The sequence below is a fragment of the Falco cherrug genome, chromosome Z (assembly GCF_023634085.1).
Source record: "Falco cherrug isolate bFalChe1 chromosome Z, bFalChe1.pri, whole genome shotgun sequence".
In the NCBI taxonomy this organism is placed as follows: domain Eukaryota; kingdom Metazoa; phylum Chordata; class Aves; order Falconiformes; family Falconidae; genus Falco; species Falco cherrug.
In genome coordinates this window covers 6,056,589-6,083,068 of record NC_073720.1, presented here as the reverse complement: position 1 = coordinate 6,083,068, position 26,480 = coordinate 6,056,589, and the positions used below count along the sequence as shown (strand labels likewise).

At 38.7% G+C, this 26,480-nt stretch overlaps 1 protein-coding gene across 1 annotated transcript in view; it reads right to left on the bottom strand.

The window, feature by feature from the left end:
* Window positions 1–26,480, bottom strand: part of RIT2 (Ras like without CAAX 2) — a 178,953-nt gene that overhangs the window by 91,608 nt on the left and 60,865 nt on the right. The window contains exon 3 of the mRNA XM_005446911.3: window positions 13,986–14,059. Coding sequence (XP_005446968.1) covers window positions 13,986–14,059 — 74 coding nt within the window. The remainder of the gene's footprint in view (window positions 1–13,985; window positions 14,060–26,480) is intronic.

The following is a 26,480-nucleotide window of genomic DNA, read 5'->3' as shown; positions in this document are numbered from 1 at the left end:
TAAAATTAATATTGTTTTCATAGAAATATAAATGGAACTTGTATGCTTTCTTTTTTTTTTTTTTTCATTAGAGTTTAGAATTCTTTCCAAATAAGATCAGTACCTTAATGTCTCCAGAAGACGAAGTGTAGGCATTGAGCAGCAAAGTCAGATAGCCTACACTTAGATACCTAGATCCTCATGAGGATTAATTTATGGGTTGCTATCTAACAGAGGGGTTTGGATCTAATGTTTAGCTCAGGACAACCCTACCTTGCTGACTGAAGGAATCTAGGAAGGTCTATCACAGAGTTCACTGAAACCAAGCCTAATATATGGTTTCCTAAGTATTTCCTGCTGAACAATGCCAGAGAAAAACCTCTGGGCTAGAAAAGGTGGGGTTTTTTTTCCAACCTAGAACAGAAATTGTTAAAAAACAATCACTTCCACATCACCATTTTACATCAGCAGAACTCAAAACTGAAGCCAGTTCTCAGGGATGCCCACATTACGCATTGCTAATAGATAGCCTTTCTAAAAGGAGAAGAGAAAGCGGCAGGGGGGGAAGAGAAGAACTAATAAAATAAAAGGACACAGGCAATGAACAGGGGAGCATCATATCTGTCCCTTCTTTTTCATTGCCTTGTGATGTGTTTGAGGAGTAAATACAGCACAATGGTTAGATGTGCAGTCCTTCTCTGCACTCTTCAGAAGTGTAGAGCTTAGAAATTTAAAGATGCCGCACCTCAGAAACAAAGGTGTCATGTTTTTCAAACTACACACACCCCACACATTTTGATGTCTGTTCTGGTTTTTTTTTTTATGATCTTGGCTTGTATATCTGGAAGAGGTCAGAGTCTCCCCAGGGAGGCCAGCCTCACAGTTTGAGAAATGCCACTTTCTATATCTTCTTGTCTTATGTTCTGCTTGACTTTAGAACTGGGAATCTGCTAACAGATGTTCTTAATCAAAGCTGTCTCCCTGATTACCACAGGGGTCATTCTTATTATGACGGCTTTTTTCACATTTCTAGTGAACACTGGTGAAGGGGGTGGGGGGGTAGCTATGATCTTGGAAACAGGCAGTATATTGTTCATCTATGAAAATCAATAAACAAGGGTAACATGAACAAAAAGGACACATGAAACTCAGTGGGGATAAACCCCCCTATTTCGAATAGTGAGATAATCAAAAGTAAAGACTGTACAACATACAAGAAATAAAGGAAAATACATTGTTCACTTAAGAAAAAGAAATTTTGGTTACAAAATTTGGGAATTCCTTCTACCTCAGGAAAGTTTTTGCCAATACGGTCAAAGATTATTTTTTAGCAGCAAATGATTTTTTTTAAAGGCAAAATGCAATCCTCCCATATCCCTGTTAATAAATTGTCTCATGCACATAAACATCACAGTTAACTTCACTGGTATTACACTTCATTCACTGAACACTGCTTGTCATAAAGTGTGCTTTGCTTTTCGTTTGTCTCCTCAAATAGATTTACCTAAGAAAAGTACCCTGGTGAGTAGTGCTGTGATAATTATTTGGTTTTCACTTTTTTTTCTTTTTTGAGGGGGTGGGGTGGGACAAGGTATAGAAGCAAGTAGCCTTTAAAAGGTCAGCTGTAAAAGCAAGCAGCAAGAAACCTGCAGCAGTTACATTTCGAATGAGAAAGCTTCCAGATAGGAAGTTGGGTGGATTATACCTTATAACCACCATAACACCACTGCTAATCTAGATGCAAATGGTGGGACTTGTTTCATCTGGTTTCTGCCACTGAACAGGTAGTCACCTGTTCTACATTAGTCTTCAAGTTTCTCTCTGAATTCAGGACAGAGATATGATCACCTCAAGAGTAATTCAACCCATCTTCAGAGAAGTGTTTAAGACACAAGGGATGTCTCTCCTTAGTCATCGAAGTCACTCCTAGGTAGTGTAGCTCTCTCACTACCTCAAAGGAAGCTAAATACAAATCCTCTGAGGTCCACAATATAAGCCACAGCTCACTTGTTCTCCTCTTCATTTTAAACTTTTCATTTAGTTTCTGCAAGGCAGTTTTATTTCCCATGGAGTTCAAAAGGTCGAGAGGATGTAACATCTAGTGCCTAAAGCCAATAAAGAATTTTTCCATTCGCAACACTCAGCAGCGAGAAATGTTATCCCTCAGCATGGGCTAAGTTACTTAGGAGATAATAAACAGATACATCTTTTCAATCTCAGAAGTCACAGTTCCAAATCTCCTGCCTTTGCTCACAGGATTCCAGCATGCATCATCTGTAGGATCTCAGCAACAACAGAAAACAAGAAAACACTGAAAAATATCAGCATCACTCCACATTCTCTTCTTGCTTCCCTCTTATTTCCAGTCATCCTTTGCGAACAGCAACAACAAAAGGAGCTGTATACCAAAAGATACAGAAAAATTTGCAGCAGGTGGTACCCAGCCACCTGTGCCAGCCTAAACCATCTGCCACATCACTGGGAGGAAGGAAGAGAGCTGAAAAAACAGCTCAGTCACAGACCAAAGGAAATTCAAGGGCTCTGGCTTAAATACTGGAGGACAGGGATTGATTCTTCTCTGCATCGAGTCTCTACACTGTTCTGGCTGTAAACCAGACCCCTCTCTTACAACCCTTTTTGCCTGCTCTAGTTATGATCCAGGAACTGTTCAAAATGGGATTAGTATAAATGAGAATTAGCCCATAAGCCTGCAGTGGAAGTGGATTATTATTATAATCAGTCCCTTGATTAATGATCAGTCAGTGTCTCACGCCTTATAATTACAGGAAGGAATCCTTGCTTCTGTTATAAAACAGCAATATCCCTTTCTTTCCGTGAATTTGTACGAAGGACAAAATGCACATCACTGATGATGGGCACAGTATAAAGATAACATAAAAGATGCAGTCCATGTTCCTAGTAGACTAGTGCCTGTCTGAACTTAATCTGACAGCCTTCCAAGGCAATATTACAATCTCCACATTGTACAAAATCAGTAGGCTTTTTCTTAACTCTGGTAGTGTACAATTAAAAAAGCAGAGATACTGAAATTAATCCATAATGTAGAAGACAACCAGCAGCAAAATATGAAGGCTGTTGAAATCAGTGCCTATTCATCTGGCCACTCCCAGTTAAAGCTAATTTATTTACCTGGAAAGGGACATGGGCAGAAGGAGAATATTCATGACAGGTGATCTTTGGTGGAAGACACAGACATGATTTACACTTTTGTGATAATAGCAACATTACTTCTTAGCTGCTCACTTCCAGGGTTTTCTGGAGCTCAGTGTACAGTCTGGAAATGGAGGAGATAAGCTCACCACCTAGGTAGGCTGAATGACAGAGAGTAGCTCAAAACCTTGCCTATGGGCAAGAAGATGGTCCAAGCTGAGTGAGTCATCTGAATGGATCATTGGCAATTTGAGAAACACGACTAGACTCACACTGAACATGAAATGCAAGCAGAGTCTTACATCTCTAATTTACACTAAATTTTGGATGAAAACTTTTTTAAAAAAAAGGAAGTTTTCCCTTCCTACCCTTCCCCCACACTTACATTCCTCAGCATCAGCCTGCTCCCTCTAGAAACAAGTCTTCAACCCCAAACAGGAGCTGGTATTACACCAGACCTCAGGTCAGGATTCCTTCTGAAGACTAATGTATTTGCAGAGAAAGAGATGGATTCCTTCACATCTGTTAATACATCTTTAAGCTCTGACTACTGGAGAGACTTAATGAACCTTTAAAGTCCTAAATAGAAAGAAAGGATTAATCAAAAATAAATCCTTTCATTTCTTAATCTCAGTTACTAGATCTAGTTAATTCATGAGGACATTAGTCTCATCTTCATTCAGATGAGTCTGAGACTGTATTAGTATGTCCAAATTCTCTCCCTTTTGGAAAACCACCAGTTTGTGAGGTTAGTTTGGTTACTGACTTCCTTAAATCATTGTGGGACACAATCTGTTTTCATCATTTGTGAATTCATGACATTTTCTACCTGTGGGCTTAAAGACTGATGTTCACCTTCTCTTTTCAGCTCTGCTACCTCTTCTCATCGTATATGGTATTGCTCACAGTCACAGACTGTGCAGAATCAAATCTTATGAAAGGCAGCTGTAGATGTTCCTTCACACCCTGAACGCTGCTGGATCACTGTTGCACTGCCCCATTCGCTAACTGCAGAACACTTTATATGCACTTGCTATTCTGTATTCACATACTGTTCTGCATCATGGCTGGCTTATGAAGTGAGATTGAACCACATCAGCCTGGTAGAAAAAAATAAGGAAAGACAAATTAATAATTAAAAAAAGACAAGTGAGAACATCTTCCAATAAAATAACTCAGGAATTCCTAAAACAGAATCACATGGTGACTCTCCCCTCTCACTAAGGAACTACTAAATAACCTGCAGTAGTACTCAGACTCTCCCTCCAGGAGTAGCTTCTCTGCACTAATGTTCCCAATGTTCCCACTCCAATTGCCCTCCTGCCTTCAGGTGATAATATATTTGCCAGTTAGCCGCCACTGTGCTTTTGTTAACTTTATTAATCCTACTCTTCCAAAGATGGTTTGTCATAGGTAGTAATGAAAATACGCAGTCCATCACCTAGGAGATGATATCTACTTTTCATTCACCCCTAAATATGGATGAAATCACCATATCAGTTCTCCACAATGCCAGTAAAAATGCCTCAGTGCAACAATCCCTAACTCAGAGAACTATCTTTTTCTTTCATATTAATGCTAATGGTTTCTCTCTTAAACACCTTAGTAATTTTCTTCTAAATGCAGGCAGTGAAGCAATCTTCATTGTTAACTACCTCTAAAACCCCCAACTGCATTTGGTTTATCGCACACCATATAATACTTTCCCCCCCTCCTCATTGGTATGCAAGAAAGAATAAAGCCAGTTTTCACCTTTTATCACAAATGCATCATAAATGGTAAAGGGAAAGAATTAATAGCTCAGTAATTACATTTTAGTAAACAGCAGAGGGGGGGAAAAAAGACAACAACCCACTAGTGAAGAGGTAATGACTGCAGCTGCAAGCAAGGGCTCACCAGGGATTTAAACAAGCTCTTGTCAGCTTACACGGGCACCGTAGACTTGCCATCTTCCCCAGTGAGGCTTGTGCAGCCTTGCAGAAGTGAAGCAAGAGGCTGTGGAGTCAGACACCTCATTGCTCTGATAAACGACTGCAAATGAGATTCTGGCTTGCATATATATTCTCTCGTGATGACTTCCATAACAAGTGTTCTTACCTTAAAATTCCACAACGCAGGCATTTCTTTCCCCTCCCCTGTGCCCTACTCATCACCAGAGGTGTAATATAAGCTAAGAATATGAAAAGGGCGGGGGGGGGGGGGGGGGGGGGGAGGGGGGGGGAGGGAAGAAGCAAAGTATCTGCTGAGTGGCTATTTTAGACTTTTGTAGCATTTAATCAATTGTGCACTCACTTCTGCCACTGAAATTTAGCTCACCGTTTGTCTAAGGGATGTGCTCCCTGCGGACTACACAAACCATCACTAATACAAATGCAAACCAGCTGTTACAGCTGTGCTTATTTTGTATTGCTTGCAATATTAAAACCTGGTAGGATTCTGTGGCACAGATGGGCTAAGTTGTCATGCCCCTGTGACTGGCAGCACGAAGGAGATCCCACTGTTCTTTTTTCTTCACATTTGCACAAATGTTTTCTGTTGCAAGACAGGTGGCTAAGGTAGCATTAAGGGCACAGCGATAAGCACTGGATTGGTATCTATATATACAGTCCTGTATATATACATCTATATATACAGTCCTACAAGGCTGTTCTCAGTGACCTTCTGGGGGCTTGTGGGAACACAGCCTTAGCTGAAACAGCAGGGATGTGTGACGCTGCCACTGTGAGCAGTTCACAGAATGTCTCTAAGGTAACTTTGTATGATGTGAACATCAGATGTTCAGTAAGACCAAATCTTTTCTAATAATTCAAATAAATGTCTAACTTTTTAAGGAGTTGAATATTGCTTCATACATTGAACATAGACTGAAGATTGCATCCAGAGCCATTTGCTACATTATCCAGCCTTTAAAGTAAATCAGAAATAATTTAACTGAAGCTAATTCACTTCTGGTGGGGAGAATGACACCCATTTTCAGATCCATAGCCTCTGTGCCTGCCTATAAAACAGGAAAACAGTTATTATTTCATTAGAAAAAAAACCCCAACTTTAAGGACAAAGGGAGAGCTCCAAAACTGTAAGTTATGAAGTATCTAGCTTAGAGCAATAGATCCTGAAAATGCTGAGTAGCTTCTGACATACCCCAAGACTGTCCAGCACAAGGACACAACTCATCTGCAATTCAGAAGTTCAGTGGAATCTGACTTCTTCAGCTTGCTTCATGGTGTGAAGTAAGAGAAGATCTGATTTCCTACACAGGTACAACTATGCAGCTACTTGCTAAGCTTTTGGGGTTTGTCTTTTTGAAAGAAAAGTCTGTGCCCTGGCTTGGTTTGCTTCACATCATCCCGCTGCTCTGATAATGACATGGAACTCCCATGGCAACAATTCATTCTCCTCAGCCATTAGGACAAAATAAAAGCAGGCACAAAAATCTATGCAATCTATGCAAGATTTCTCCTGTGGAATTAAGAAAAAAACATATCTGAAATACATTCAGTTTAAAAAAAGAAAACAGAAAATGTTCCATATTTTACCTAATTATTTTCTTCAATTTTTGCTTTGTTCTTAATTTCCTCCTTTTAATATCTGGATAGATGCAATAACATTCCTCAGATTACAAAGGAGAGGTGACAAGCAATGGAGTTCAAAATTTACTGAGGTTTACTTTTTATGTTCTTTGTTGGTTTTGTAGGCTTTTGGAGTTTGCTTTTTTTGTGGGGGTTGATGCCACTTCCAGGTTCTGGGGCAAAGTTATTGTAACTTCAGCTATGAAAGATGTCTTTCATTTTTAGTTTTTTTCACCTCCTACTAGTGTGAAATGGAAATAACATCTTTAGAAAGCCTATTCCAGCCAAATATTTCATTCAGTTCAAAGGTTTGGGTAATTTAGATAAAACTCTGTAACTTTTTGCTTTCTTGTTTTTTCCTATTGTTTGGTGTCTCTAGTCTGGAGACACCACCGTTCAATGCATTGGTAGAGTATCCAGCAGTTACAGAATAGAAGAAAGGAGAAATAAGTTTTGAAAATTATGGTTCTTTGGGACAACCCACTTTTCCTGAGAAGCATGAACACCCCACTCAGCAAAAGACCTTTGTCTTGGTCATTTGTTATTGTCAAGTCAAATGGCAGCAGGAGGTCGCTGTTACACGTGCTATTTTTCTCAGCATGCAAGCCAAGTTTTTAGTCCTGGAAATACCTTTCTGATACGAATTTTGTGACAATTGATACAGGTAGAAAACAATTTTCTGTCCACTGGAGTCCCAGCTCTGTGTACGGCTGCTTGGTAACAAGTATCTTTTGATAGATGAACCTCTGTGGAATGGAATTCCTACTGAGATTATCTAGGACGGTTGCTTATATATATATATAGAAATCAGGACACACTTAGAGCATGTCTAATGTCTGCTGGAAGTAACTCCAGAGGGCTTCAGTGCCATCCAATAGTGGAAAGAAGTATACAATATAGTATATAATGTTAGAAGAAAAGACAAATTTATATAACCACAGTCTTGTGGAGGATCTGGACAAAGTTTAATCATATGGGATGTTTTTATATAGATGTTTTCCATACAATGTACATCAGAACACAAGCTCCCACCTCGCCAAAGAAATACTACAAGGAAAGACCTGGAAAGAAGAAAAAGGGGGGTTTCTACTTTAATCAGAATATGTAATGAAGTCTCTTTTTTTTCCCCCTTTTAAAGGTTCTTATTTAAAAAGTCATAAATCATTCAGCAGTATCACTGTATATCTATTTTTGGAAGTTATTAGTTAAAGAAAGAAAAAGAGCAGCAGGAGAGAAAGCATTTCAAAAGAAAAAAAAAAAAATGGAGAAAGAACAGCCAACACTGGAAAATATTCCTTCACCTGTAATATGGAACCACTCACACTGACTTTACTGACGCGGAACGGTGACAAGGGGCAGGAGATCAGCATTGCTAGACTCAACAAACCCTGATGTTCACCCTAAATGCCTGCTCCCTGCAACAGCTTATTGCACCGGTTCATCAGAATGCAGACCTAGAAATACAAACTGATTCATCCTTTATTGCCCCATGATCCACTCATTGACAAGGACCAGAAAGGAATTTAGGAATCTGAGTTGCCAGTTGCCTGGTCTTGTTAAAATAGTGTATCTTTTTTTGACAGCATAAGCTTAGACCTTTTCCCACTGAAGCCAAAGAATATTTTGCCCATAATTTGAAAGAAATTGGAGTCAGGTCTGCAATCTCATCTACGATTTACTGGAACTGTTTTTTCATTAATATGTGCCAGATAATTTTTTCTTCAAAATTTGTCTATTCCCAAATAAAATGACTTGGTCATGGCAGAGATGTTACTTCTTCCTAGAAAGTACCGAACAGCTTGCCTTGAGAATCCACCAAATTTTCAGTGCTATGGTTTGACTTTCTAAGTATGTCATCATCAGCCTGTGAAACAAGAACACATAAAGAAAATAAAATTAATGTTCTTCACCTAATACAGTGTTAATGGTTGCTACTTAGTTCACTACCACTATGCTTTAAAAATAAAATGGCTTTCATTTACTCACTACAACACCTAGCAGAAAGTGCACTAAAATTATTTTCCCCTTAAAAGTGCTGTAAAGGGCCATTAAAATATAATTACCACCGAAAAGGCATTTTACATTTCCTTGAGATAAGCTGCACTAGTGTAGTCTGAGATTTGACTTCCATTGATTCAGGATTAGAGCAGCATGTTTAGATAATAAGCAGAAGGATCTCAGGTAACAGCCTGAGTGAGTCATCGGACTATAGTGTTGAGGCTGAGCAAGAGTGTTTATCTGAAGGGCTCTTGGGACTAATATGGTCCCTCTTCAAAGCTTGAAGCAGGGGGCGAAAATCATAGTCCTGGAGGCTGGCAGGATAAACATGTCCTGTGATTTGCTAGCAATTTGAGAGATGGATTTCACTACAGAGCGCACTGTTGTTGTCAGGTTGAAAAGTGTCTGCCTGGAAATGAATTCATGTGCACACCACTCCAGACAAAGGAAAATCTCCCTGAAATGGCATGCCATCACATTTTAAGACCAATTTTTCAAGACTCTGGCTCACACCTGGGAAATATACTGGTGCACTAAGTTTATCATAAAAAGCTCATGTTTTAACAAGCAAAAATTTGTGCAATAATCTTGAAATGTACTGTCTCGCTGACAGGTACAGAAATCCATTTTCCTGCATACTTACCTACTTCATGTCTGAGAACAATTTTGCCTTTTCTACATCGGGTCATCTCAGATTGTTTTTTGGTGAAGAGAACCCTGATGCTCTTTTAAAGTTTGGTAAAAGGTCTAAACAGGGGGGTTGGGTAACGTGTCGTCAGGAGAAAAGATGTGTAAGACTGAAAGCACCTGTGTCAGTCAACAGTTTATAAATACAGCAGGAGAGGGAACCGCTGGGTCTGCTCCACGAGGAGGGATTCAAACTGGGCTCCAGAAGCAGCAACATATTTTTAAGTGAGACGAGAGAGGGGGAAAGCTTAAATGAGTGAACAGAAGGTTTCTGTAACTCTGTGTGGAGGCTTTTTGTGCATGGCTAGCAGCCGGGGGTTGTCACTTTCTGAGAATAATTGTGAAGGGAACTGAATGCAGCCTTGAGGTCTGAGTGTCATTTCATGTACACCACAACTTTCCTGGAAAGCAAAGAGTTTACACTAGTTTAAATCAACTATAGGTAAAAGCAGATAGGGTTTATGACACATTGGATAAGAAAAGGGGCATCCTATATATACTTCCCCCTGCCACAACACCTCTCCCAACCTTAAGGGAGAGAGAGAGGCTCATGGGTGAATTTCAAGGGAAAGTTACTCAAAAAATGTCCCATCAACATTGTTGAACAAGGAAGGTCAAGCTTTACAGGTAATATTTTCACATGAAGGTTTTATTCTTTATTCCACATGCTAAATCGTAGCTAGCCTAGAGGGTTAAAAACTAACTACACAAAATTCCTCCTGAATCTCAATCTCACATTGTCTCTCTGTTTCTGTCTGCTTTTTGGTTTTGCTTTAATTGAAATGTAGACACAAAAAGAAAATTTTAGGTTTAAGAAGAGAACTTCTGGTTAAGCAAAGCCAAAGACATCATTGATAGTGTCTTCTATTAGCAAATGTGAGGCTAAGGATAAACATCTTTTAGATTCAGTTGTGTCGTTGAAAAAGAAAACAAAATCAATTTTTTGTTCATTTCCTTCTTGCTGCACGTCATGTTTTCAAGCCTTATGGTACAAACTGTTTATGACAATTGGGCTACAAGCAGCTCTATTACCAATACCTACTCTTGAAAATCTCCAAGGTAAATGTAACCTTATTCTGTCTGAAGTTGATTGTGGTGAGCACAGACAGGCTACCCTGCTGGCAGGGGTAGCAGGTGGTGAAAAGCAGGGGTAGTGAGTTCAGTGAAGTGTAACTACTTACATTAGCCCTACATACATTAAGAACATGCCTCCTGTTGCATCTGCAGTGGAAAAACAATATTGGCGGAGCACTAGAGGACAAATGATGATGTAGAAAATATCTATCCAGAGTCCATGGAACATCAGGCTGCTTCCTGAGAGGAGCGATCTGTTGTATTTAATAGTGTCTATGTATGCATATGAGAAGAGAAAGATCAATAACTAGATGAGAAACACCAAGGGTTTATTCATGTTTCTGTTTTTCACTTTGAATGTTTTTTAACTTCAGAAAGTTGAGAATCAGAATATTTCTGAAGCTCCACTTACATTTTGGTGCTCCAAACTGTATCTATTAGTTAAAATAGCAAAGATTTTTACCCATTCGTGTGTGAAATCAGATGTGGATTTTTAACCCTGGAATTGACAATGAAAAAAATAGATTAATTACTAGCAAATCACAATATGTAGTCAGTGTTGAAGTGTTCAATTAGTGCATAGGTACAGCAAGGAAAGGAGAAGCATATTTGGTGGCACATATTCTCAAGAACAGCAACAAAATACATTAACTTTGGTCAGTTTTTCTACTGACTTCCTGTGTTTCCCAAATAGGGAAGAATTACAATTTTAGCTCCTGGAACTTCTGAAGTGATTAAAGTCATTATTCAAAGTTGACTTTGAAGTATTTATGACTGCAAGGACTTCCACTACATGATTTAGAAGCTGTAACACCATCTCTGCTTTAACATGAAACCTGGCAAGGTACCATCAGAGCGCACCGTCACGAGCGTAACTGGGCACTTTCAGTATTCACCCTGAGTCATCAAAGCTCCAGCAAGATTTCAGTTTGAACTTCAGTGAGAGCACCATTAAACCCTCTGTGAGGAAAGAGGCTATTTTAGCTTTTGACTTCAATGGGAGTTGGATTAGGTATTGATTTATTTGGGAGCTGTGTAGGTAAGAGAGGCAGCAAATTCAAAGACATCTGCAAAGACAATCAGCTAAATCCAGGATGCTTAGAATGGACTTATGAAAAATAGGGGTGTAGGGAGAGCTTCCTAGCACAGATACATGGAGACATGTTTCAGTGATGAGAGTCTGCACTGGAAAAACAGGGAAATTTAAAGCAGAGATTTTCTCATATCAACTCAAACTCGACCCTGAGGTGGAATAGCTACACCCAGGCTGTCTGGTGTCCTAGGCTGATGGTCTGCAGTGTGGTGCTGCTGCCACCGGTCTCTGCTTGCTCCAAAATCTCTGGTCATTACATGCCATATTATGGATGTTTTGGTCCCTTCTTGAAATAAAACTTTATAGTCTCCAACCTTTCTCTACTATTGAAATTAAAAAGAAAAAAATATGTAAAAATTGTACAGTTTTGTGGAGAATTTTTCCTAAAAAGTGAACATAAGTGACAAAAGATGAGCTTTGTTTAAATTGGAAAGCATAATATTTTCAGCTACTTAAAAGTTCAATGCATAGGAATATTTTTATCTTTTTTCCTGAATCTAAAACGACCTTTCAAAAGGATTGAAATTGCCACTTTTTTTTTTAATTTAAAAAAAATAATTTCAAACATTAAAAAAAATACTTTTTCTAATTAAGAAAAAATTCAAAATAGAGTTTTTAATTTTGGTGGGTGCGAGGAGAAAAATTTTATCAATATCTGAGTATTTTTTTTCTCAACACAACAAACATTTATTTTTCTAGTAACAAAAACAAATGAGAAAAAAAAATCAAAGTAAAATAAATTATTCCTCTTGGTTTTACAGCGTATTACAAGAAATCCTGTACAGCATTTTGCTCCTCTTTCCCCTAGTAAAAAGCTGCACACATAAACTCTGAATCACCATTTCTCTTCAGCTCTGGGAAAGAAAGTATTTCACTTTTTAGCATTTTAACTCTACAAAACAAGACTAAAGTGAATTTAGGAGTAGAATGAAGTAGATGTAGACAGTGAACTATATGAAAGGATAACACAGGAGGTCCCTAACCCATAAAGCCTTACAAGGCTAAGCAAACAGCTAGAGGTGTAATTCCCCTGGTGATTTTGCACTAATGACCACATAGGGCTGAAGTTACTTGCCTCAGTGGGCAAAGATGATGTTTCTTCCCCTTCTCAAACACAAGCACAGATATGTTCAGACATTACCAAATAACAGCTATGATGTTCCTTCTTTCCCCCAGCCAAATCACTGCTGAAGCTATGTGAGGACTATTATGCGCTGAACTCCTTTATGTTATTCTTCTGTTACAATAAAAAATTTTAGGTCACTTAAATTCACCACTTTGAATACGTGTCTTGAAATTCAGCTTAAATTTTCTGGGGAATCAAACACTTTTATAGGAGACGCAGCAGCAAGGCACTGGTTAACTGCTGAGACTGTGTAATTTTGGGTCAAGGAAGAATAATTCAGAGCACCCTTTGATTCCTGAAACTAGGTTGGGTTCACTTTGAAATTGGCCTATATTTCGTTCACATGTAAAACTCAGGCCACAATCCCCCTGAACTATGTTCTGCTTTCTGTACCTTGATGCCATTCTAATTCCTGGCAGCAAACTGTATTTCCCACCATTTGCAGTGCCCAGCAAAGGTGTGTTCAGACCTTTCAGAAGTTGAGATCAAGGTTTCCATGCCTATACTTCCTGAATCTTGTTTGTTGGAAGGATCTTCTGTCCTTGTTGATTAACTCATTCCCGTACAAGTTGCACACCCCCTATGGAAACTCATGAAACTATCAAAACCTTCAAACAGAACCTGACACGTACCTCAGGAAAAGATCAACCAGCTGCAATGCTTTCATTAAACAACAAAAATGTTCAGAGATGGAAAGGGGATGAACTGAGTCAAGTAGAAGAAATTCTTGCATTTAACTCCTTCCTTTGCCTTACTGTATGTGAAACAATTCTCTGACTGATGCTCACACATGCATATACATGTCAGACATACACTGTGTGCTACTTTTGACATGAAGATATGTTCCTTGTGGCTGAGCAGTTGATGTTTAAATATAACATAGTAAGGAAAAGACTGGTAATAAAACACTTGATCTACAAGTAGACCAGCAGATACCTGTAATATATAGAAAAACAGGAATGATAAACACATAAACCAAACCAACAACTGCATGTATTCATTCCACTATTGTGATAGATGTTTTTACATACAAGAGAAAAAGAAACAAACAGCTTTTTATCTTCTACTTGATTATATTTGTCTGTCTATTCTGGTCTGATTTCGAAGTTACAATATACTGCTGAAGCATTTCTTTAAACTTCTTTGTTAATTCGTCAATGTTATTCTGCTACTGCTCCCTTTATGTTTGAATAGGGAAGCTTGCTTCTAGCTCTGTGACCCGTATATCTGAGGTTAAAATCTTTAGGTTTATGTCTGATTGACTGATTCACATCGGCAAACTACTCACCTGTCCAGCAGTGTCTAGAATGTCCAAATAAGCTGGCTCGTCATCAATTCGGACTTGAGTTTTATAAGCATCCTCTGAAAAACACAGTGCAGTAAGGGCTAAGCATTGGTTTGGCTCAGAGAACAGAAAATGAAAAATAACTTTGCTAGTTTGGAGTAGACTTTTCAAAAGCTCTCCAGTCTGATCTAACTTTGTTTTCTTTCAAGCAAAAAGACACTTTCTGAAATCCTACCAACACTGCAACGTATTAGCAAAAGAGAGTGATCCAGTCTTTTCTATGACACTACTTCAAAATATTAAAGAAGTAAATTTGCCTCCCTTGGAAAGGGTAGCACAGACCGCAGGTAGTGTTTAAGTCACAGATGTTCAGAGGTGGTGTGCTGGTGCTATGCAGTGCAATGACACTTTCACAGAGCTTTTCCAGCAAATAGTTTCAAACCAAACATCATCTAAATTACTGGGATACTCTCCTGTGGCTAAAAGGGGCTTCTGACTCAGATATGTCAGAACAATTTACTAGACCTCTGTGTATCTCTGCAGATAATGTAAACAGATTTTTTAAAAATAAATTCTGTAATCAGTGTCTTCACACTCATCATGGCTGGAGGGGGAGAGGAGGAAAAAACTGTGCCTGGTGGAGAGTTCCCTTAGCTCATGATTTTCTCAACCTATATTTAGAAGGAGAAAAACAAAAAAGGTGAACTGTTTGCATGAATTGTTTTCCTCACATTTCAGTTTAATTCCTTTCTCAACATTTATACTTTCTTCCTAAGATTAAACAGAGCTTAGATACCAGGCCATGTTTATACTTGAAGTAGTCTTGGAAATTATCCATGTTGTTTAATTAAATAATAATGCATAGCACCCTGAGTGGGTTTGGTGGCTGATATTATTCTTTGACTGTGCACTGAGGTGTGAAGACAAGACAAGTGCATTTAATGCATCTGAGAAGTTTCATTAATCATTATGAACATATGGGTGGCCCTGTGCAAAGATTCAATCCTGCAAGCCTGGCTGCCAGAGACCCTCAGGACTAGGCTCACAATAACTATTGAGATAATATTTGGATTATAGTATTCTCAGGACATTCCAATTTGTCACACACACACACACATATATAGATTGCATCACATGACACTTTATGAAAGTATGTAAAAACCTGCTTCCTACCTCCACAAAGGAACAACTAAAGCATTCAGATATGAAGGATTCAGGATGGCCTAAACTCAGCCCACTCCTGCACAAGTGACAAGCTGTCTATAATGTCACATCCAGTAGTTTCAATAATTGTCTTGCTTCTTATAGAATCATAGATAATTTTAGTTTGTAAAAGGCCTTTAAGATCATCAAGTCCAATTGTTAACCCAGCGCTGCCAAGCCCACTAAACCATGTCCCTAAGCACCACATCCACATTCCTTCTAAATACCTCCAAGGATGGTGACTCCACCACATCCATGAGCAGCATGTTCCAGTGCCTGACAGCCCTTTATGTGAAGACTTTTTTCCTAAAAACCAATCTAAACTTCCCCTGGCACAACCTGGGACTGTTTTTAATTATCCTGTCGGTTGTTATCTGGGAGAAGAGACCTAACCTTCCTGCCTACAACCTCAATTCAGGTATTTGTAGAGAGCAAGGTCTCCCCTCAGCCCCCCCTCTCCAGGCTGACCCCCCAGCTCCCCCAGCTGCTCCCCACAGCACTTGTGCCCCAGCCCCTTCCCCAGCCCCCTGCCCGGCTCTGGGCACGCTCCAGCCCCTCAGGGTCTGTCTGGGAGCGAGGGGCCCAGAGCCCACCGCGCCATTCCAGGGGCGGCCTCCCCAGTGCCGAGGGCAGGGGGACGGGCACTGCCCTGCTCCCGCTGGCCACACCACTGCTGGCACCAGCCAGGATGCTGCTGGCCTCCTTGGCCACCTGGGCACACGGGGGGCTCATGCCCAGCCGGCTGCCGACCAGCCCCCCCAGGCCCTTTCCCCCCAGGTAGTTCCCAGCCCCCTGCCCCAGCCCGCAGCGCTGCGGGGTCTGGTGTGACCCACGGGCAGGGCCCGGCACTGAGCCTGGTTGAACCTCACACAACTGGCCTGGGCCCATCGCTCCAGCCTGCCCAGATCCCTCTGCAGAACCTTCCTGCCCTCCGGCAGACCCTGCTTGATGTTGTCTACAAACTGACCGAGGGTGCACTTGATCCCCTCATTCTGATCATCAACAAAGACATTAAACAGCACTGGCCCCAGCACCGAGCCCTGGGGAACACCACCTGTGACCGGCCACCAGCTGGCTGTAACTCCATTCCCCACCACTCTTTGGGCTCGACCATCCAGCCAGGGTTTTACCCAGCAAAGAGTACATCTGTTGAAGCCATATGCAGCCAGTTTCTCCAGGAGATGCTGTGGTAGATGGTGTCAAAGGCCTAAGAGAATAAAGCCTAGGTTGATGAGATCCAGTCTTTCCCTCGTCCACTAGATGGGTCACCTTGCTGTAGAAGGAGGTCAGGTTCATCAAGCAGGACCTGCCTTTCATAAACCCATGCTGGCTGGGCCTGATCCTCCAGTTGTCCTGCACATGCCTTAGCTCAGCAAATTACTAAGGCACATACCTTGCTTCAAACAAATACCTAATTTCATTGATAATAGGATGACCCAGAGACTTAATTAATTGTATGATACATTGCCTTGCTGAGAAAGCCAGAGCTCTCCAAACAATGTAAATTTCAGTTAATAGACCTCTTTCTAGAGATTGCTGAACAAGAAACTCAATGCCAAAGAGGGACTATATGGAGTGAATTAGTCTAGTTACAATATAAGTAATCTATTATGACATTACAATAATACATGCAGTAGATTTTTTCTTTTTTTTTTTTTAATCTTTTTCCCTAACTAAAAATGAAAAGATAAATATAAAAATATGTAAAATAAATTATGGTATTTCCTTCATATTAATTCTATTAATACTATAAGGTATTATTAATATATATCCATGCAGGTGGGTGCCCATTTGCATTACATTCATGCATACATAATTAACATATGACTTGCATAAATTTAGCCTGTATTCTTGGCTTTGCAGCTGGGTACTTTAAAGCTGATATGCTGTGGTCCTGTCTGTCTACTTGGTCTAAGTTTTAATGCAGTAGCTTTAAAACAGTGCAATGCAGAAAGACATTTGTATACTTAAATGGTACTTGGGATAAAAATGAAGCTGGAACCTAAATAAATCATTCTTATTTGTTAAGGAAATGAATTGGGTTAGTTATATCTAAAAGACCCACCGACCTCTGGGTGTAAGTCATAGCTTTCAGTAAGTAGTTGTAAGATATCTACATCGAATACCCTCCTGAGCAGCTCCAGGTTTACCCTGATACCACAACACTGTAATCAGTAAAGTTTCAGCTTAAAGCTGGAGCAGAGTAAGGCTGTTTGTAACCCTTTTAATTTGCAAAGATAACACAGAATGTACAAACCCATGTTATTTTGTTTTGTTCTCTCAAACTACTGACCTTAAAACACTTCCACAAAGATGTGCCAGAATCACTGTTCCATTTTCATTATTAATATATGCTAACATCTTCTGTTAGCAGTAGTGAAAAATATTCTGTTTAGCATTTGCCAAATACATGAATATGAATGGTTTTCTAGGCAACTGATTTCGGAAGATGCTTTTCACTTGTAGTATTTGCCTTTTTCCCAAGAAATGATGGGATCCCAAGGGATGAAACAAGGAGATATGACTTTCCTTTGCAATATTCCTTCTCTGCACATGTGCAAAAAGCAGGATAGTATAGATATTAGAAAAGCTTAACAATATCTTCAATTGGGGTGTGAAAAGCAGGGATATCCTCAACCTGTATTTGAATGGAAAATATATGGGAGATTTAAGGACCACTTTTCTCATGGTGCTCATTTAAAAGGAAGTCCTAAAGCCCACACTTATCAAGGCAATTGATATCTTGAGCCAACACGCTCATACCAGAGACCAGACCATAACACCCATTTATGACCTATCAGCTTTTAATGCTCAAACACAACTAAGTCTTTTGAGAGGCACTATTTTTCCATTTACCATGTGTATTGACTCATCTCCTGGGCTACTAGGATAATGAATTTTTCCAGCAAGGGAGGTAGAAGGAAGACACATAAATGGAAAACCAGGTCTCCCACCTCATGTCATATGGACCCAGAAGACAAGCGAGAAGTGGAAGAGCTGTGCCATTTAGTTCTGGTCTACAGACAACATTTTTAAACTGGGACCTTTAGTAGGGGCTGTAGCAATAGAGCAAAGGGTGATGTTTTTAAACTAAAGGTGGGTAGATTTAGAATAGATATAAGGAAGAAATTCTTCCCTGTGAGGGTGGTGAGACACTGGCACAGGCTATCCAGAGCAGCTGTGCGTGCCCCATCCCTGGCAGTGCCCATGGCCAGGTTGAGTAGGGCTTAGAGCAACCTGATAGAGTGGAAGGTGTCTCTGCCCATCATGGCAGGGGGTTGGAACTAGATGGTCTTTGAAGGTCCCTTCCAACCAAAACCATTCTGTGATTCTATGCTTCTATTATTTCCTCTAGGGAAGTAATGGAAATACATCTAAGTGAGGGATTACATGGACAAACGTCTTTATTGTACTCAGTTGGACAACGGAGTGGAAGCATTAACTGGAAAAAAAAAGCCTCCTAGAGACCAAGAGCTGGGTATGTCTCTATGCCAGGCCCAGTTAATTATTTTTTTAAAAAAATATTTTATTAGCAGCTATAATGCTAAGCAGAAACCTGGTGTCTTCACATACTCCCTACAGAATTTCAGAAGGGACTACAATGTGGCTAGCCTTTTTAGTCCAGACATAGTACACATGATGGCCACATTAAGGAAACAGAAACTTGAGATCTGAGACAAGCACAGTTTTACATGTGGGCTGAGAACAGAAGGAAAGATGTTCCACTGAAATAGCATCTGAGTGTATATAAAACACAGCAGGAAAGTCTTCATCAGGAGCACTAGCAAACTCACAGTCTAATTGCCTCTCCTTAAAAATTATTCACATTATTACAAATGCTGTTGGGTATATTTACACTAGTCACAGTGTTTGAGTACATTACGTTTTCTTTCACCTAATTAATTTGTAATAGTAACATAATGTTCCCTTTAAACTTAATTGGGAGCTGCTAAGCCATGTGTATCTGGACTTTACATCCTGCAGTTCTAAGGACTGAAATTTATTAAAAGGCCAAACTCCAGCTGCCATTTCAGTAAAGCATTAAGGTAACATACAAAAAAAAGACAAGAATAATAATCAGACATCAGACAATAAATCAGACAATAACTATATTTCTTTTATTAATTTCAGTATTAGTCTTTTTCTGGGGCTAACTGTAAGGCCTCAGCTTTTCGTTTAGGTAAAATGTATCAGAAAGATTCAATATAATAACAACCAAAAGAAAAAAGTGGAATGATTTTATTGACATTGCCATAAGATATAACCATGGTTAAAACATAGAGTTCAAGAATGAACATTTTATAGGGTACCAAAGAGAAAACTGAAATAAAAACTCCTGCATCCTTATAATCTGTATAATATGTGAATGCATAAATATATGAGATGGATACTTAAAATATCTGGTAAAACATTTTTTTTTTTACATGATCATTTACCTTTTTCATAGAGAATATGGACTGAGGAATTTTGTATCTTAGAAACATTAAAAATAAAAATTAAAAGAGATACAAATTTCAGATTAAAAAAATTATACTGCTTGCCTTGAATTGTTACTGACCATTTACTTTTTTCCAGGATGGGAAAAAAAACCCAAACCCCAGCCTTCCAAATGTTTTCTGAATGACACCTTTTCTTTTTTATTATTAATTCTTTCCTCCTTTACTGAATATCTTACTGATATCAACAAAGAATGTTTTTTTCAAAAGGCATTTTTTAACTGGTTTTTTTTTTCTTAATTGATTGTCCTTTATAGTACTTTGTAAGAAAAGAAAAAATTTCTTCCTTAAGCCTTTTTTTATCTGGCTCTTTTTTTGTAAAATGACTAAATCCTTGTTTTTCAGCTTTCCTTTTTTTATAGGATAGCATTCTGGAGACAGAAGTACAATAATTAATGCACGATTGTGTTGCGATCAGTTATCTTAGTGCTGGAGAAGCTAGATTCATAAAAAATATATCAAAGCACTTTTTCAGCTATGAGCAGGTAACTGCTTCATGACAAATAGATTTGGATGGTGTACGATTTAAAGGGGAGTTGGAATGGGCTTTTCATCTGCATTACAGACATGTTCCAGTACCTGAAATATAGGTCAGCTGCCTCTTTCTTCCGTTTCTTAATTCTGCTCTATATTCCTTCCAAATAAATACTCTCTTCTCTGTCTTAGACACTATCAATTGCAGATAAACCCAATCGGATTCTCACATATGTAGATGAGCCAAAAGATATTTGATTTGGCTAAGGAGGTGCCAAACTAGTGAAAGGAAGTCCAAGCTCTGTCAGCCACACCTGGAGTTCTGCCTTGTTATTCTCTCTGTGTGCCAGAGAGAGCAGGAGACCCAGCTCTTGATGTGCTTAGATTATTTGCTACATACGCATTTTAATCCAGAGATGCTCCTGAATGTAGGGTTATCATGAGCCTTTGTCTCGATGTGTGCTGTTTCTATTTATAACAGAGAATTTTTAAATAAAAAGAGAGTGGATGAACAGCAACTTAAACCACTGTACCAACTACTACAGGTAAACTCTGTCTATGTGAGATAAAAATATGCATGTCATAGGAATTGCCCATCAAAATACATTGGTCTAACAATTTCCCTTAGCATATAATTATTTTCCTGGAGTATGAGTGCGTTATAATTTGGGTGAGCATTGCTATCAGCATTTTGCAGACAAGGACACCAAGTCACAGAGGTTGCCTTCCTATGAGCTATGCACACATGATAAGCAACGAATGGCTTATAATAGTAGAACTGACAGCTTTGATTGCCTGGTATTCTGTAAATCCATAGGTAGCTGTACCCTGAAAATAAGGCAAGTAGGGAAATTAGTACTAGACTAGTAGCTAGGATACTTAAATATCCCATTTCCAGTTCTGTCTAGTTTTACGTAATTCTACATTATAACAGCAATTAAAGAGACTTCAGATTATTCTTTCCAGTGCTGCTGCTTTTTATTTCTCAGCGTTGAGCTGTGTTTGCCATTATGCTGTCATTTGTTTAGCTTGGTAAGGTCTTTGTCAGGTCTTTCAGGCTTTGCTCAGTTTTACGTTAACAGCAGAAGTTGCCTGCTCCCACATATACAAGTGATGGTAACAGACATCATCATTCCAGGTAGAAGAATCCTGATAATGCTTTTCAGGACAGAGCACAAATGACTGCTGCCTTGCCAAATGCATGGACAGAAACCCTTCCTTCAGTAACCACATGCTTTGAACATCTCTGCTGTTTCTATGAAAGAGAAGTAGCTAAGTAATGCAGCATTTATTACAGATGGTACCTGTCTGCTAGCTTTACTCCTATAGAAAGACTATAGCTAAGGCCTTGAGAAAATTAAAATAATCTAAGAAAAAAACAAAGTCATGTTAAGTGCGTATCATAAAAGGAATGCATATATTTATTCATTATACATTCAGCTGCATGATGAGAAACACAGACCTTCCTATCTTTCAGTTTTCGCTTTAGCATTCAAATTACCATAAACATATTTTCAGATAAAATATTAAACCAAGGTCTCAGCTACATATGTCTTCTGAAAAGATTCTGTAACATTGTTTCCAAACAGCCCTGATAAATTCAAATGTATATTACTGTTATACATTCCAATTCTCCTTATTAATTTCAGGTGAAGATGCAATTCTTCGTTTCTTTTATTTAGCCTTTCTTCAGTATTATGACATGCTCTTAACTACTGCATTCTGTCTTGGAGGTTCCTGTATCTTCAATGACACATAAATCTTTCATTGTTCATGAGATAATTCACAATTTCAAGAACTAACAATGAAAACAGAAATGCAACAAAGTACTTCTATTTTCTAAGTCTGAAAATAAAAGAGCAGAACAACTAAAATAACTTTTAGTTGATTTTGTCCTCCTGAAACAAACACTGGTAATATCTTCAGTGGAAAGCAGAAGCATAGCTAGACTATGCCTGGATCCTCAAATAAACTTCTGCACTTAATCCTGCTACCATCAAGGAAAACCGGTATCTAAATACCTGGAGGTGACAGGGCCGATATTACCAGTTGAGCATCCAGAATCGCTGCAACAGAATAAATATTTGAGTTTAAGTCCAGTAAGTCCCTTGAAGGCTGACTATTTGTTATTAGTTGTTTTTAACTGAGCCACCTTCATTGCAATATGCTTGTCTCCCTCCTCTGACTTAGGCTGTGACTGTCATTGCCTGCACTCTGTCTGCATCTGGTTACAATAATAAAGCTAAAAGCTTCCTCAGCCTAATGAGAATTCTGTTTGGTTCTCACCTCACCGCAGTCCTCCTCTTCTAACACCATTATGTATCTGTCTTAAAACAGCTGCTCTCAAATTAAGTTTCCCCTTCTTGTTGGGCTGCCTAATGTTTCAGATCTGTGCTCTGCAGGGCAAGACTGATAACACAAAGCTGCTGAAGGAGCCTGATTGATTTTCAGCTTTGGGTACTTACGTGGCAGGTTTCTTGGTGACCTGAAATGCACCCAGTGCCTTCCAACCTGGGAAATGGCTTATCCATTGCACTTCCGTTGTCTTCTTTATTATTTTTTTTCTTTTCTTTTTTTTTTTTTTCCCTCTAGTTGTACCTATAGATATGTAGAAGCACCTCTTTTTCAATGTCAGCTTGCAGTTCCGTTATTGTGGTACCCTTTCATTCTCTGCTGAAAAGCAGTGGAAGCAAGAGCAACTTAATCTCAGTTCAGTGGTAAGCACACAAAAACGAAGCATCACCTGTGCTTTACAAGGTTGTGTGTGAACAGAAATCTGAATGAATTGAACTTTTGGGTCTGTTAAATCTGGTTTGTCTTCTCCCTTTGGGTCCTTATTATCATGATGTTTACTAACAAGACAGTTGGAAAAGGAGGCAATGGCCTGGGTGGCTTTCAAGAACCAGAATTAGAGTAATTTTGTTGCACAAAGTATTTCAGGGAAGAGGTTTTCATCTACATGCACTTGTCAAGAAATAGGCAAAGCACAACATACAACAGAAAATCAAGATAAGATACCAATTTCAGGCAAAGAAGGTCAAACGTGTAAGACCTAAGTGGCCAGCAATGCAAACTCATTGCATACATACATATAAAGTGTCAGGTGTGTGTCAGGGCTTGAAGCTTTTATATGGTGCAAATAAATTGTAACAGTATATGTGAACATAACGCCCTCAACCTGTATTCATAGTAGCAAATGCTCCACAGAAATCAACCAAAGCCACCCACCATTCACAACATTACTGATTACAGGAACCACCTCTCCACTGCTGCTTGCCCCCCCTACAGTGACCACTTTCTCGCTGTTGACTTGTATGCCTCAGTTCATTTACTTGGTTCCCAACTCAGTATTCTGATGCAATAAGCCAAGAGATCTTTCTAAACTGACTACTGATATTTATCCATTCCCATGAGGTACTTCATTGTAGGGAGATTAGCCATATACAGATATATATATATCTGTGTGGGGGTTTATGTGTTTGTGCATGTACCTGTGTATACAAACACAAAGAGGCTTATAAGGCTGAGAGCATCTGAAAGTGCAAAAAGAAAGCGTTGTAAATTAATGCCTATATGGAGTACCTGCAATGTCTCAAACTACTTACCTAGTCCTGAAAATAAACAAGTCCAGGAGCAGATTGAAAATTAAACACAAAAAATCCACTACAAATCTCTTCTGTTATAGAAATGTAGGCTTTTTTTTTTATTATTCTACTACAGTATATATTATTTTTTTTGCTATTTGCAACTTTCTCCTAGTTGCAAATATGCATTTTCCCCCTTGAAAATGTAATTATTAATAAAAGAAAAATGCATGTTCACAAGAGCCCATGAAAACAGAATCCATAGGAGTTCTAATCAAGTTTTAACTACAATTCATATAAAAAAAAATGAATTCCTTCCTTCTTATAGACTTATGGATTGAGAAGCTGATTGCATTCTTATATAACAACATATTGTGAAATGTAGGATTCCGTGGGATGTAGTATAGGTCACCTCCTATAAATGATGGGATTCTGTAGAGAGGCTGGGAAACAGCAGAGAATTGGGTAAAAGACTGACAAAGTCTTATAATCTGAATAGTTTGGCCTAGTACAGTAACTATCAGCCATGGAGCAAATGCTGTTATCAACAAAGCCACCATTTATGATTTTAATCTGCAAGCATGCACAGATGTGACTAAATTTGTATGAACAGCTACACAGGCTATGACTTGCTGCCCAAAAAATTCACTGAGCTATTCTTTAGGCTGTACTGTAGTCCTTCTAAATAGCTAAATGTTGCTTATAAAGTGTTCCACCCATGTGAATAAGACTATTTGAGTAAAAAATATTTTTCTCAGAACGAGTTCTCAAATAGAAAATAGGATTTCTTACAAACGTTAGCATTTTCGCAAATCAAGGCTAAAGATAACTCGGGCAAACCTTTCCTGCAGCATTTGCTTTTCTGTTAGAAGCCACTTTAATTTAGATAATGCTACTAATATTTAATAAAGGCATATCATTACTTTCTCTGCTTCCAGAAAAAAATGTCATTTACTTCAAAGTTGTACATGAACAAAGCGAGCAAAGTACTCCTGTTTAATCAAAACATGATAATTAACAGGAGTCCAAGTACCCTTATCTTGGGGAACAAGAATAGCAGGTAGCAATTTCACTACTCTTTCAAGTCCATGGTTGTGCTACTGAGTGGGAGGATGTGACTTCACTTCTTATCATGTCAGGAGGAGTAATTAACAAGTTGACTACATCTGCATGGCTATTAGCAGCGATGTTGCCTTGGATTTAGTAAGGTGTAGATGGCTGCTGGCTTCCATGAAAGAAAGGTTAATGGAAACATTTGTCCTGTGATGAAGAATTTTGAATAGAGCATGATAAATCATCCAATTCTAGAAAATGATAGCATCTGTGCCTCTTCCAATTTCAAAAATCACTTAAGGAGTATTTTTACAAATCATGATATACAAGGAATAAGTAAGCACGTTTTCCACCGATGACCCTATTTATGGGTTGCAAGCTGCTTCTAAGTTCATGATCCTAATAATTATTATCATCACAGTATGTGGGTTGTGATATCTATGACAGAACTACCGGGCTAAAGCCACAGAGTGACTTAGGTGTTCACTGTAACTTCAGTCATCTAATTCCTAGGACCTTTGAATCCCCTCAGTTGCCACATAACATTCCACCCTGCTTTAGCCCTAAGAAGCTAAACTTTCCTTTAAAGTATTTCACATTTGAAAGCATTATTTATCTGACTAACCTGAGATGCACATGTTAGGGTGAGATGAATCATGCTATAGAACTTCAGCACATTTACATTATGAATTAAAACCCACAACCTGCGTGTGACTTCACTGTGGTTTAATATTCCAGATAAACTTAAAAAGTCTCCTGCCTTAACGTCACCAGCCAGATGCACACTTTGCTCACGGTTAAACCCAGTCAGGATCTACAGGCTAGGAACTGAATTCCTCAGATTATATTAGTGGTTCAATCCAATGAGAATATGAAACTCTACTAAAAAATGTACAATAGCTAAGAACCTAAGAATGAGATGCTGTCCCAGTTTTCTATGACAGGTCAATGTTTGGAGTATCACTGTAGGCCTGAAAAGCTCTGCTCTGAGGACAAGCTCTTCTGTGATAAGAAGCACCCTTCAACTCCTTTTCCCACTCCAATTTATTAGGTGGATCAATTAGAGACTTGATGAACCAAAGCATGGGGAACTGAGGGTTGTTGCACTGAGTCAAATCAAAAACACCTGTTGCTGAGATAAAGGTCTTCTACCTGTATGAAGCTTAGAGTAAAAAAAAAAATATAAAATGGCCTATTTTGTGTAGAAGAGGAAAAAATATTTTTACAATGGTTTATAATCTTAGTGGATTCTATATTTTTAATATGGTATATATAATTATGAAATAATTTCCATTAAATTATTTCATTATTATCATTATTACTAGTATTAATACTATTAAAAGATTTACCACATACATGCTTTTATATTGTTACAGTTATAAGAAAAGGCTTTTTCTTTCCTTCCTAAATTTTGACCTGGCTAATCAGCGCATAAGTATAAAAGCCACCAGGTCACACTTCTATACAGTTTTTGGTTGTTTTCCTTCTCTCTCTGTTTAACAGATATACAATTAAAAGTCAGAGGTCTCTAGAAGGAATAGAAGGGCTCTACACTATGCTCTAATCTTGACACTCTATTCAGTGGAGAAGATGGCCAAGTCAGGATTGTACCTTACCTCTAACACAAAAAGAGTTAATGGACGATAGGAAATAATAAGTATTAACCGTTAAGAGTTAATGTGAACAAG